General features: G+C 31.9%; 1 protein-coding gene across 3 annotated transcripts in view; it reads right to left on the bottom strand.

The window, feature by feature from the left end:
* The window catches only part of LNPK (lunapark, ER junction formation factor), an 80599-nt gene that overhangs the window by 38933 nt on the left and 26815 nt on the right, over nucleotides 1-14851 (bottom strand). For all 3 annotated transcript variants that reach the window (NM_001132700.1, XM_063712487.1, XM_054548671.2), the window contains 3 exon segments: nucleotides 3667-3718; nucleotides 3801-3884; nucleotides 10133-10173. In NM_001132700.1, coding sequence (NP_001126172.1) covers nucleotides 3667-3718; nucleotides 3801-3884; nucleotides 10133-10173 — 177 coding nt within the window.

A 14851-nucleotide genomic window follows, 5' to 3' on the forward strand; every position in this document is an offset into this window, starting at 1 on the left:
ACTCAGTAAACATTTATTGAAAAAAAAAAAAGAATAAATCAGACAGTACTGCATAAAAATGAAATTTAGTTCTGTATACCAATTAAAACCTTAAAGACAAGTTTAATTTTCACCAGCTCCAAATATCTAGATTTCTTTAGAAATCTATAGAAATTATTCAGGAATTTACACTGTGACAAATTCTATTTTTCACTTACATCCAAACTATTACATTTTAATATACTAAAGACATTAAGTCTTTCCATCTCCCAGTCTATAATTTCTACAGAACTAGAATACTAAGCATCTAAGCAGAAAATAATTCCATTTAATGTGTATATATACATATGTTTACTTTTATGTTTGGTTATTCCTTCATATCAAGTGATGGCCCTGATTTTCTAAGATTAAGCACCCATAGATAAAAATTCCTTATAGAAAAGAGCTGGGGCAAAACTGTCAAAGTCATCAAAAACAAGGAAAGTCTGAGAAACTGTCAGAGCCAAAAGAAGCCTAAGAAGACAAGACAACAGAATGTAATGTTGTATCTGGATGGGATCCTAGAAATAAAAAGACATCAGATAAAAACTAAGGAAATATGAATAAACTATGGACTTTAGTTAACAATAAAGTATCAAAGTGTAACAAATGTACCACATGTTAATATAAGAGAAACTCAGCACAGGAGTAGGTGGGAGTGTTTATATTATCTTTGCTATTTTTGTATACATCTAAAATTATTCTTAAAAATAAAGTCTATTAAGGGGTGAGAGTGTAGGGACTAGGTCAGTTGAGGGTAATTGTCTGGTAAACATGATACTCCTTTCAGTGTTAAACCTCAGCAAATCAAAGATATCCCCAAAATGTATAATCAATAATATTCATCATGAACAACTTCATAACAAAAAATAAAAAGAAAGATGCCTAGTACACATGAATCAAAGTTCTGGTTCAGCAATCATGCAGGAGAGCTACTAAGATAAGGATATCACAATCAGATTCATTTTGGAAAGATCTTTTCAAGGGCACATAGGTACATACATATATCTTTTAGTATTTGTTTTCCACTTTCTATTGTTTAAGTTTAGAAACACGCTAAATTCTAAAAACAATAAGAAAGTAAAACAGAGAACAGTGGTTCAGCAAAAAAATAAAGACCTGACTTCAAATTCACGGAAAGATGGAAATTCAACAAAGTTAATGACTAAGTCACCTATAGAAATGATAGGAACTAAGAGATATTCAACATGAGTAAATTAAACACAAAACTGAAGTATAATTCTCAAAAAGTAGAATAAAGCTGGGATATAATTTAGAACTTTTTTAAAGTTAAGAAAAAATTCCAAACAGCAATTAATTACTACATACTTGGAAGAACAAAGAACACTACAATAATGTACCCCAGAAGAAGTATTTTTTAAAATAAAAAAATTAGGTCATAAGCTTAAGGTCAAAAACTATGTTACATTTATTTCTTTATTCCCATATTGTCTGCACATAACAGTTATTCAATATTATAGCTAAATGTTAATTCTTCCTAAAAGAATATCCAAAAGCAATGTCACAGGAATCCAAAGCATGCATTATAGAAAAATGATTGCTAGAGAGATCAGCAATCATTTTTCTATAATTTCAATAAGACATCAAAAGGAAAAAAATTATTTGGGTTTCAAACGTTACTAAGAAAAGATAAATTTAGATTTTTAAAATAATTATGTTGCCTAAATATCAATAAATACTTAAGAATGTTAGTAAAGGGGATCATAGTTTTGTTCTTTAATAAGACAGAACATACATTAGTAAAAACTAATAGCAACAGCTTTCTACAAAATATCACATTTTAAAAATACATCCACTAAGGTCATTTTTAAAGTATTTTATACATTGGGAAAAGATTACTATAGTCAAGCTAATTAACAAATCCAAAAACTCAGTTACCTTTATGTGTGTGTCTGTGCGTGTGTGTGTGTGTGTTGAGAACACAAGATCTACTTTCTTAGCAAATTTCAAGTATACAACACAGTATTAGTATTGTCACCATGCTGTACTTAAATCTCCTGAAGTTATTCACCTAAATAATTGAAATTTTGTATCCTTTGACTAACATTTCCCCATTTCTCCCATCCCTGCTCTCCACCCCTAGAAATAATATTTCTACTCTCTGCTTCTAAGAGTTTAACTAAAAAATATTCTTGGCTGAGCATGGTGGCTCACGCCTGTAATCCCAACACTTTGGGAGGCCGAGGTGGGCAGATCACTTGAGGTCAGAAGTTCAAGACCAGCTGAGCCAACATGGTGAAACCCCATCTCTACTAAAAATACAAACATTAGCTAGGTGTGGTGACACATGCTTGTAATCCCAGCTACTTGGGAGGCTGAGGCGGGAGGACCACTTGCACCGGGGAAGCCAAGGTTGCAGTGAACTGAGATTGTGCCACTGCACTCCAGCCTGGGGGACAGAGCCAGACTTTGTCTCTTGATTGATAGATAGATAGATGGATAGATAGATAGACAGACAGACATAGATATTCTTGAAAAATTAGTACCAGTTATACAAAATGCTTTAGAAATTATAGAAATCTGCTTTATAGGCCAAAAAATGTTTTTGTATTTACTAGAAAGTATACACATTGTAGAAAAATTTAAACTGGTTATGAAAGTAGGAGTTTCATTGCAAGTATATATGCCTAATTCATTTTAATCATATGTGAACTTTTACTTTTTGCAAAAGTGAAGGCTTCAAAATAAAAAAAAAATAGGTTAACATTTCTATGAACCAAAATCCTAATTATGGAAAATGTGGAGGTAGAAGGAATTCTTCCCATATAGCCCTGCCAATTGGAAAACCTAAACCTATTATGACTTATTTAATATCCACGATCTTTGTGAATACTTATAAAAAGATTTCCTTTCAAAGGTCTAAATGTCATCCTACCTTTACAAAGCAGGTTATAATTCTGGGGGGTTGCAAAAATTGAAGTTAAATTTTTAAAAGTAACATATTCTATATTGCAACAAAACCCTTACAAACTATATTATTAAAGAAAAGACCAAAGACAAAAGTCATTGCAAACTCAGAATATCTTTTCCCATGCCGGTCTTGAGAATATTTTATGCAACCACTTAATATAACGACTGTTAAAATTTTATATAACATTTAATGATGTAATAGTAATGACTTCATTAATAATATGGTAATACAACCTCAAAAATAGTTAACATTATATAGCAATAATTCAATTTTCATTTTTCTTATTTCTAAATTATTTTATTCTAAAGTGTTATTTTAGAAAAAACTTAAAATTTCGCAGAAATCATAACATTTTTCAAAAATAAAACATAAAAATGTAAGGATTTTCATAATAACAGATATTCCAAGAGACTATTATTTGAAAGTGGGAAATATTTACAAAATATTGATGAAATTACTTAAATTTTAAAAGATTAAAACCAATGATATATTTAATCTCAACACATATTTGATATCCTAACTTAACATATTCCCATAAAATCAAAATGAAATAAAATTATTGCCATCCACCCTAAGTCATATCCCAAATTACCAAATATAAATTTACACAAAAGCATTCTACATAAGTTTTTGCACACCTCCAACACACTTTTGAACTCACTTGGGTAAATATGGATCTTTCCAACAGCAGCAGCAGTTTCTACAAAGTTATTTACCTTGTCCAGGTCTTGCAGTTACAGCTCCTCCAGCAGATGGCGGCTCACACTCCTGTCAATTATAATAATGTTATTACAGTGACCTATTACAATCTGTAACTTATAATAAAATAGTAGTGATATCACAGTCTTACCTTTGCTTTCTTTGAGTCCGGATCAAACCTTTCAAGAATTAATTTAGCCGTCTTGTAAGTTTCTTTTTCCATTACTTCTTCAAGCTACAAACAAAAATTTCCATAAATTGTCACATTTCAAAACACACACTACTTATTTGTATAAGTCCTATTCAAAATGGTTTAAATACCCTTAATATATCCAAATAGAATGAAAGACTTCCTACATTCGAATAATTAAAATCCAGATTTTAAAATGGCTTCTAACCTCTAATATGTTACTTGTACTTAACAGCTTTACTGCAAGGAAATACCAAATATTGCTAATTGTTTACATATAATGAGGAGAATAATTACATGCACCAACTTCAATAATGGAATGTGCAAAAATCTATCAGCCATCATTATTGGAAGTTATTAGACATGACAAGCAAATGACAGGCAATTCCTCAGATTTATTTCCTCATAGCACTTAATGCTATTAATTTAAAGAAGGTCGTTAGCGAAGAGCTTTACAAAATAAAATCTCTGTGCCAATTAACTGCTGTCAGCATCGATTTTAGATTATTTATTAGCAGAAGCAATTAGCTTGCTGCAAATGCAGTGAAAACTCACTAACTGGGAGAACAGCCATGGAATTTGCTCAAATGACTTTAAAAGATAACCCTCACCTCTTTTTTACTTAGACTCAAACAACTTTAGAGGAAAAAACTGAGCACAGAATTTAAGTAAAAATTTTACTGAGTTCTATGTTCACACTAGGGACTATAATTAAATCACTTCATTATTGTAGCATTTTATTTACCACGCACTCAAGTCACTTTATAACTTAATACATGGGTTTAACTTAAAATATAATCGCTAGTAAAGTATCACTAGCAGTTACAGCTAGTTCAACATCAGAAAAAGTTGAACTTTAGTACAAGACAGCCATAGTAATGACAAATTACCTAATGTGTAGGATAAAATGCTTTTGCAAAAATTGGAAAAGAACCTTTTCTTACTCAGTGACCACTGATGACCACTTAGATTCATTAAATGTCATATTCATTCCAAAGGACATTTATTTTAAAATGCAACCCAAAGCACATTTACTGAGTTAAAAATATGCTGCCACAATAGCAGTTAACAGATTCCTCATTAAACACTCAATTCAACATTTAAGAGGTAGGTACTTAGATGAATGATTTATTAGCTTTGCCTTGGTTTAATGAAACTAAAATATTTTCCTATTTCAAAATTATGATAAATTCTCAAAATAAGCAAGTTGACTTCTCTGATGTAAAGGAGATGTTTATACTATCACTTTAGAGTTAGAAAAAAAAAAACAAAAAACTAGGAACAGAGGTAGAAAGAGGGCATAATAAAATACATCCCCAAATCAACAAACTACATGGAATATCAAAGAAACAAATCCCTGATCTCTACACATTAGACTTTTGATGTTTTAGCAGTGTTGTGCAGTAAAACTTTATGTAACGATGAAAATGGTCTATGTCAGCATAATAGTAGCCACTAAACCCTATGTGATAAATGAGCACTTAAAATGTTGCTTGTGCAACTGGGGAACTGAATTTGTACTTTTGTTTTGTTTTGGTTTAGATGGAGTCTCACTCTGTCACCCAGGCTGGAGTGAGTGGTTTCGGCTCACTGCAGCCTCCACCTCCCGGGTTCAAGCGATTCTCTGCCTCAGGCTCCCAAGTAGCTAGGATTACAGATGCGTGTCACCACACCCAGCTAATTTTTGTATTTTTAGTAGAGACGAGGTTTCGCCATGTTGGCCAGGCTGGTCTCGAACTCTTGGCCTCAAGTGATCCACCTACCTCAGCCTCCCAAAGTGCTGGGATCACAGGTGTGAGCCACCGTGCCCAGCTGTAGTTTTATTTCATTTTAAATAATGTAAATGTAAACAGTCATACTGATTTGGACAGGTAACTCTAGACTAAAACTACTACTAGGTTTAAAAAGATTAAACTGTGATCTTTAAAACAACACACAAAACTCCAAACCAAAATGCTACTTTATCGAATGATTGCATTCCTGGTAGATTATTCAGCAAGTATTCAAGTGTAACTATGTTTTTATTTATCTTAAATAAAATCAGTTTTTAAGTACTAAAAGATACAAATCTATTTCCCATTTTTTGCATTTACTTCTAACAAAATATTTTCATATAATAGCTTATTTAACACACACCCATACAACATTTAAGTAATAATATGTTTTAAATGCACTGTTCAGTGGAAAGAACATGAACTTGAAACTTCAAAGTGAGAAAAGATCTGGGTTCAATGCACATTTCCATTCTTAGGAAGACTGTTAGCATGTTTGTCAGCCTCAGTTTCTCCTCTGCATAGATATTTTAATACTTTCTTCATAGCACTACTGTGCAATTTAAAAATATATAATGTAGGAGAAAGAGTCCACAACAGTGCCTAAAATATTAACATAATTTTCAGTGACACCTCAATTACTCAGAATGGGCCTGAAACAAACTATTTCCAAAAACTCAACATATTAACCTCAAGATTCAGGAACAAGAAACTAGAATTCTTGAGAATTCTCTAAATCAAGCTTGTCCAACCCTTAGCCACCAGCCACATGTGGCCCAAGACAGCTTTGAATGCAGCTCAAAACAAATTCGTAAACTTTAAAACATTATAACATTTTTTTGCAATTTTTTATTTTTGAGCTCATCAGCTATCGTTAAAGAATGAATCATTTTTCTGTAATACGGTTGTACTAAAGGTTTTAGAGGCTTTTTTATTTTAAAAGATAGAATAATAAATACATGATTCTATTAAGAGTCAACATTGTGATGAGACTGTATATTTCTATAACATGTAAAAATTATTTCTACTTGATACAGCCATTACATCATAGAAAACATTAAAAGGGCACACTAGCACAAAATAAATGTGAGAAAAAACTTTTTAAGTTTTGAAAGACAATTCTACAAATATTTAATACTAAAATCATCATTCTTGAAACAGAATTTTAAAACACACGAAGCACTAATTTCCCTAACCAATATTTACTCATGAAAAGTATTCCAGATGTGAGAAAACTTTCTTTCATTTCATTCATTTTGCATTAACTTTGCAATTCAGAGTATTAGGGAGCATGTTATACCATATAAACTCATCCTTTTATCATGCTGAAAATACTGTCTGGTATCCCTGATTTGGGGTTTGCTGTTGAAATTGATGATGTTTTTACTAATTCAGATGTTATATCATTTTCTTTCATATAAGAGTATTCCTCAATAATAGTCACATCTTTATTCTTTGCGTTTCTTCTGTTATTGTGTAGCCTAAGGTGAATATTCAAACACTGGGAAAAGCCAGAAAATATTACTGGGTAATACAAAAATGTAACATTTTAAGCCACTATAAGGTTAAGAACTCTATAGAGAATAAAAGCTAAAATTGCCAATTTAAGGACTTCTTTTGCTTCCAAAACTTATTTCATGGAATATCATGCACAGGATTTTGTACAAAGTATAAAAATGTATAAAATACTTTATACATTTATATAAATTATAGTAGGTATATAAACATTTTTATTTGCAAGAATGACTCACCATTAATAAGAGAGTGCCATAAATGCCCACAAAACTGATTAGATTGTACCACTTCTCTATGATTCTGTACTGTTCCCAGAAATGTCAACATTAACCTGTAACTCAGCATGTCAGAATTTCTTGCTCTTGCCTTCAGCTGACATTAGTGAATTCCTTTGAACTAGTAACATCTGTAGTTGATTGTTAAGCTTTAATTCTCAGGGAACTATAACACTTTTCCTCAGGTTCCCAATTTCTCAAGTGATTTTTCTCAGGATTCAGAAAAACAGATTTCCCAAGGAATGCTAGAAATTACCACATAGGACTACTATTCTGAAAAAAGCACAAAATTTTCATGAAGCCATTTAAAGAGGTAACCTTTACTCATGTATTTTGATAGAGCTTGATTTTTGAACTGTTTTGAAGGAATGCTCACGGATGCAGAGGGATTATCTGCTTGCACAGATTACTCAGTGATTATTAAAAACTCAAGTTTTGTTAAAGGGCCACAAAATACGTGAGTGATAAAATGCACACAGATCTAGACTTGGGAATTTTTTAGATAACTAAAGATTACTTCCTAACTTTATAAATAATACTTACATTAAGCTCTTAAAATATTGTTAAGATGCTCTGTCCTAATTTAACTTTTTAATCAATTCATAATTCATATCTGTCATTACAAATTACAATTTTACAAATTTCAAATTACATTACAAATCTATTCAGATTAAAGGGATGCATCCCCAAGGAAACCACTTTTAATAAAATATCAAGTAGTGACCAGCCTGGCCAACATAGCGAAGCCCCCGTCTCTACTAAAAATACAAAATTAGCCAGGTGTGGTGGTGCATGCCTGTAATCCCAGCTACTTGGGAGGCTGAGGCAGGAGAATCACTTGAACCTGGAAGGCAGAGGTCGCAGTGAGCCGAGATTGCACCACTGCACTCCTGCCTGGGCAACAAGAGCAAAATTCCGTCTCAAAAAAAAAAAAAAAAAAAAAAAAAACCAAAGTGTAAAACTACTCAAAGCAGCTCTGTTAAAGGCTTGAACAGTCAAGACCACAAACTAGTTCGAGTAGCAAACAGTATTATAACCAACAATAATCAAGTAAATGCAAATTGTGTTTAATTAATAAAGTGAATTAGAGCCAACTTATTTTTCTTTAGTCAACTGCAAGAGAAATGCCATACTGAATTATTAATACTGAGGCCTAATGAACCATTTAAACATGCAGAGCTATTGAACTCTGAACTTTTCAAACTGTTGTCAGACTTAAAATGAAACATCTTTTATGTTGCGATTCCTTTAAAGGCTATTTAAAAAGTAGTAAATAGCTTGACGTATCCTTTCACACAATTTTCCAAGTCAGCTCTGTTACTCTATTGAGAGATTTTCCCAAATCATATGTTCTTCAAGATCCTGTTTTCTGGCCATATGATGCCAGTGACATTGGGCTGCTTCTCATCACTTAGGACTTTTTTCTTTTCTGCTTTCCTTTGTCTTCCTCTTTATCTTTTCTACTTTAACTAATATTTCTCCATTTTGGTATAAGCAGGACTTGTCTCTGATCACCAGTACCAGCTCTTCTTTTTATCTCATCAGCAAGTCAAACCAATCATATCACAACTTCTAAATCACTGACACCATCAGTATTTCCTCACTTTGAATTTCTGGCTGTTTCATAATGTGCAGAATAGCAGAAACATAATAATAAGATATTTCTGTGTTTGGCAATTTAGGACCACCAAAATTGCCAATGCAATTTTGATAAATACCTCATAGGACACCTAATAAGGAGCAAACAAATAAAGCTAAGGAATCCTTTCAAAATTAAAGTTCTCTTACTTTTCAGGTACTTAAAGCCCTTAAAACCAGTATCTATTATCATCAATTCACAGAATAATTTTTAACGCTAGTCTTAACCTTCACAATATTGGTTTCTTATTACTTGTTACATACTAGACTATAATATATTGAATTGATCATTTGCACCTGATTAAATTTTATTAAATACATTTCTATACAACATAATACTATCAGCAGTTATCATTTTCACACTTCAAAAATAATCATTAAAAAATTAGTAGCTCTATGTCAAACACCAACTTGAATTACTTATTACAGACTACTATATATCAATATCTAGAGCGCCTTCTGTCTTACTCTTGGTCCTCTTTCCAACACATCTGAAGGGATGCATCAACCAGCCCCACAATAGATATCCATGTGATCAGAGTTATTGATAGAAAGTGGAAAACTCTGAAGAAAACAATTATCTCTCTCTCTCCCATCTCTTCTTCAGTATTTTCATGTTGAATTTCTCTCTTACAACCGATTTTCTTGATTCCCTCTCTTTCTTGGTGTCAAGAAAACCTGAGAACTGACATGTGGAGATATTTTGTCCTTTTTTATTTAGCTCTAATAAACAATCTGGTACCCACCTTTTTACCCTCTCTGCCTCATTTAGACCTCCAATATGACTCATTTACTTACTTCTCAGCTTCCAACTGATATAGATTCTCAGAATCTCAAAAGTCCTTCTAAACTACTTTTTCCTGTCAATCATTATTAACTAGCAAAAATATTCACAATTTCACTTCATCATTAAAATGCTATCTAAAAGCATATTATTAACTAGCAAAAATATTCACAATTTCACTTCATCATTAAAATACTATCTAAAAGCATATTTCTTCCTTGGAGAGTTATTAACTTCCAACACATAAACATTAATTATTCAGTTCTTATTAGTTTAATATAAATTAATTTTAAATAAAAGTTAACTTACTATTTTTTTCCTCTGGGATTTTAAATCATCCAATGCTTCATCTAGAAAACAAGATTTAAATCAAAGCTAAATCAAAGATTAAGATATTTAGATATAAGAAAAAAATCATGCCAAATGACACACGGTAGCAAACACAAGAAAACTTTCTCATTTTAGGATTTCTCAAAATTTAACTGATGTGTAGAGACAAAAATTATCTCAATCTTCACCCACATGTAGTTCATATTTTTGCCTGTATTATATATTACAGGCTGTTTAGGGGAAAAATTGACTTTACATAGTATAAAGCACCTTTCTAAATTGAAATATATACAAATATTTTTTAATGTGTTCAGAAACATTACTTTCTACTATTTCTTTTTCCTTTCAACACCTCACCCACATTAATTTACAAAATTAGTATCAAATCTCTTTTTATACACTGGTAATAAAAATGTTCTCTTTGTTTATAAGGAAATAAGTACATGTTTTACTTAGTCAAGCCTGAAGATATTAAGCACGACTTTTTAAAAAACCTAGAAAATCTACCTTATTGCATCTGAGAAGGGACATGGAAAAAAATACTAATAACTTTTCAAAATTAAACATTTCTAAGATTTGCCCGCTTATATAGGTTGGCACGGTGGAACAGAAAGAATCACCGCAGAGGATATCTTTTATGAATGTCAAATGTTATAATGTTAAAAAAATTTACCAATTTATTTAAGTTTCTAGTTTTCCTCTAGAAATATTTAACTAATACAGATTGAAACACTATTCCATATGGAAAGAAGAACTTATGGCTTGAATATTATCAAATGAAATGTAAATAATTGTTCTTAATAATTAATTAAATTTATAAATAAAATTATTACTTCTTCACTGAAATTCTAGGTAACAAATACCTGAATACCCAACTCAAAGTACATCATTTATGTAAAAATTCAAGGAAACACAAACATATAAAAAGACGATTTTACTATAAAAATTTTTTTCCAAATAGATTAAGCAGTCTTTAATGTGATAGCTAACTTATTACTAAAAGCAGAGGAAATCTGCTAACATCTTCAAAGAGAATAGTAATTTTTTTGTTACATAAGACCAAGCCAAACATCTGTACTTTAATCCAAGGGTTAGCAAACTTATTCTGTAAAGGAAAAAGCAAGTATTTTGGGCTTTATGGGCCAAAAAAGCAAAATCAAGTCTGTATTTTTTTGTTTTTTGAGACAGGGTATTGCTGTCACCCAGGCTGGAGTACAGTGGCATGATCTCGGCTCACTGCAGCCCCTGCCTCCAGAGTTCAAGCAATTCTCATGCCTCAGCCTCCCAAGCTGGAATTACAGGTGTGTACCACCACACCAAGCTAATTTTTGTATTTTTAGTACAGACAGGGTTTCTCCATGTTGGCCAGGATGGTCTCGAACTCCTGACCTCAGGTGATCCACCTGCCTTGGCCTCCCAAAGTGCTAGATTACAGGCATGAGCCACTGCGCCCAGCCTAAGAAATACAAAAGAAATACAAAATTTCCACAAACTTTATAGACTAAATTCAAATACAGGTTGAGTATCTCTTATCTGAAATGCTTGGTGCTAGAAGTGTTTCAGATTTCAATTTCTTTTTAATTTTGTAATATCTGCAGAATACACCCCAGCTGAGCATCTCAAATCCAAAAATCCAAAATCCAAAATGCTCCAAGGACCATTTCCTTTGAGTATCATGTTGGCATTCAAAAAATTTTGGATTTAGGAGCATTTCAGATTTTGAATTTTCAGATTTGGGATGTTCAACCTATATAATAATTGAGTTCAATTTTTTGTAATATAAGTCTACCAGTGAAAAGAATGGAATACTTTCAGGGGTGGATAACATTTCACTTAACTGAGGTTCAAAGCTAAGTGTTTTCTATCATTGAAACTGATTGCAAATGATAATCCATTAATGCTGATCTGTAATGAGATTTTACATTTTGATTTTTTAATGTCTTTTCACACAGGTAGTTACTGCCAAATACTGATATCAATCCACAAGCATATGATTTTAATTGAGCATATTCACTAGTTTGAAAGGCATTTATAAAATTCTATTAGATTCTTCTCTTGGCATTTGCCTTTTAGAGTATTATTACATTGGAAGTTAATCACCTCAAATCAAAGACTGAAGCTCTTCAATTATACAGTGAAATGGATTTAGAAACATGGAAATTTCCTTTGCACTTGCCTTGAGGTCTGAAAAATTCTACTGGAACTATAATTTCACCTCGGACAACGCATCTGCTACAAATTTGTGTGGGAATGGCAATCCTGCTTCTTGTTTCCATTTTTATAGCACTTTTTAAAAAATTACTTGTTATTGCAATGTTGTTTTCTAAATGACTTTACCACATTATAGGTTTTGCATATATACATTGTTTTGCCTTGCAATCTTAGGTTGGATTAATTAAGAACCATTATCAAGGCTGTAGCAAAAGCTAATTTCCAAAGCCAGTCAGTATTCAAACACAGTGGCTGAAGATGGTCCTTCTCACTTGGAAGTATTTCAATCTAGGTTTTGAGCTCAAAATATGACAATAAAACTTTGCCACTGCTAAGCCATCAAACTGCTGTGAGACAAGTCAAGATAGCTTCTATTCATGATTAAAATTCATATAACTGACAATGGTGAAGTCCATGAGAGCAATGAAGTTCCCTTTGGCCCTACACAATGACAAATTCAAGTATGTTCTGCAAAGTACCTGTTGTTGAATAATACAATGAATAACCATAGAATGTAAACACCTTACAGTTTCAAAAGTTTTGTACAATTTGTACAACTAAGTCTTTTTCTGTTACATATTTTTACCACCAGTAGTTACAGTACATCTTAGCAGATTCCACTTCAGGCTGTAGTAAATTGCTGTTTTCTAAACTTCATTGAAAATATTCTCACCTAAAGTTGTTCTGCAAAGACTTTTTATAGAGACTAATTCTTCAGTCACTTCAAGCTCAGCATGGACAACTCAAACTACAATTGAGCAGTATTGATAGCATCTGTCAACTCAACAACAGCCAAGAAAGATCACTTGAAATCATTTGCCTTGTTCTTTAATTGACTACTCATGTTTGTTTTTCTGAATTTTCTCAATTCTTCAGGCAACTGTTCTTGCTGAAATATTACTAGTCTTAAGTGTATTTTCCCTGAATACATTTCTTCTGCTGCAGCAATCAAACACAATTTAATTAACTCATCATTGGTAAATGGCTTTCCTTTCTTCACAAACAAGCCACTCAGAAACTTTCTTTGGCTGAAGCCCCATTTTCCCTTTTAGTTTTATGGAGCAATTCTGCAATAATATATTCCATTTTAAATTTTCTAATTTTTATGACCATTGCCTTCTGTGAGTTGGGAATATGATGATGAGTAGTTAGTATGGTAATGTCAAATACATATTGTACACTTTTAGCACAGCTATAACGTCATTGCATAAAAAATACAATGCTTTGCATTTTGATAATAAAATAGTCCACATTCCATTATGTACTAAAAGTGCAACACTCAAAGTCCACTTTTCTTTTCTGGTTTTTACATGATGGGTATGCATGGGTAATAAAAATAAAATAAAATTGTCACAGTACAGCAATACACATGGCACTTAAAAAATGCTGTAAAGTTATAACTGCATCAGTCGTACAACAGTGTGAAATGATGAAATGATTAGTCCTACAAGTGCCTGAAGTGATGAGAGCACCACACAGTCTGTCACAGCTACTCAGTTCTGCTATTGTAGGATGAATGCAGCTACAGACAGCATGACTGTGTTCCAATAAAAACTGAAATTTGAATTTCATATAAATTTTACATGTCAAAATATTATTCATTATAATATTGCAATAATTTAAAAATATAAAAGCCAATCATGAGCTGTACAAAGCAGTGGGCAGGACTTGGCTTCCAGGCTGCAGCCAACAATCCCTGCTTTAATTTATACAGGGTCCAACTTGTAAAACAAAACAACTAAAAATCATCGAGAATAAAAAACAAGGACAGGACCAATAGCTTCAGGCTTAAAAAAATACTATGTGACTGCAAGACAATCTTTTACAAAGTCGATTTTAAACATACATGTACTACCTATTCAAATGAATTAGTACAATTAAAAACAAAAGGAACCTCTGAAATGTATTTTAAAGCAAAAAAAATCCCTTTCATAACCACGTCCAGATCTGCCTATTTATTACATAAGTTAAAAATATTCATACATTTGATTTCCTTAAAGAAGTGTTCCAAAGAACTCTTGAAAAAGGTTTCTTATATTTTTTTACTATCTTGCTATTTCTTGAAGTCAGAAAGCATATTTGCTTTCAACTTCTTCCTATTCTTCCACCATCTGCTATATTACTAAATATCACCAAAAACAGTATCAGAAGCTTAAATTTCCTTACTCTGATAAAAAGCATTAACATTTTTTAAAACTACAGCAAACATCATACTTAATGGTAAAATATTAAAAGTTTTTCCATTAAAATCAGGAACTAGACAAGGATACCTGCTATTCCCACTTCAAGTGAATACTGTACTGAGTCCTAACCCATTTAAGCAAGAAAAATAAAATAAGAATTGGAAAAGAAGAATCAGTGCCATCAGCTCACATTTGTATAACACTTTGCAATTTTTATATGCTTTCATATATAGTAACATTTACTACTTTTAACAGTCCTACCAAAACAAATATTCCTGTTTTCATTTTATTTTTTTGTGGGTAC

The sequence above is a fragment of the Pongo abelii genome, chromosome 11, assembly GCF_028885655.2.
Source record: "Pongo abelii isolate AG06213 chromosome 11, NHGRI_mPonAbe1-v2.0_pri, whole genome shotgun sequence".
In the NCBI taxonomy this organism is placed as follows: domain Eukaryota; kingdom Metazoa; phylum Chordata; class Mammalia; order Primates; family Hominidae; genus Pongo; species Pongo abelii.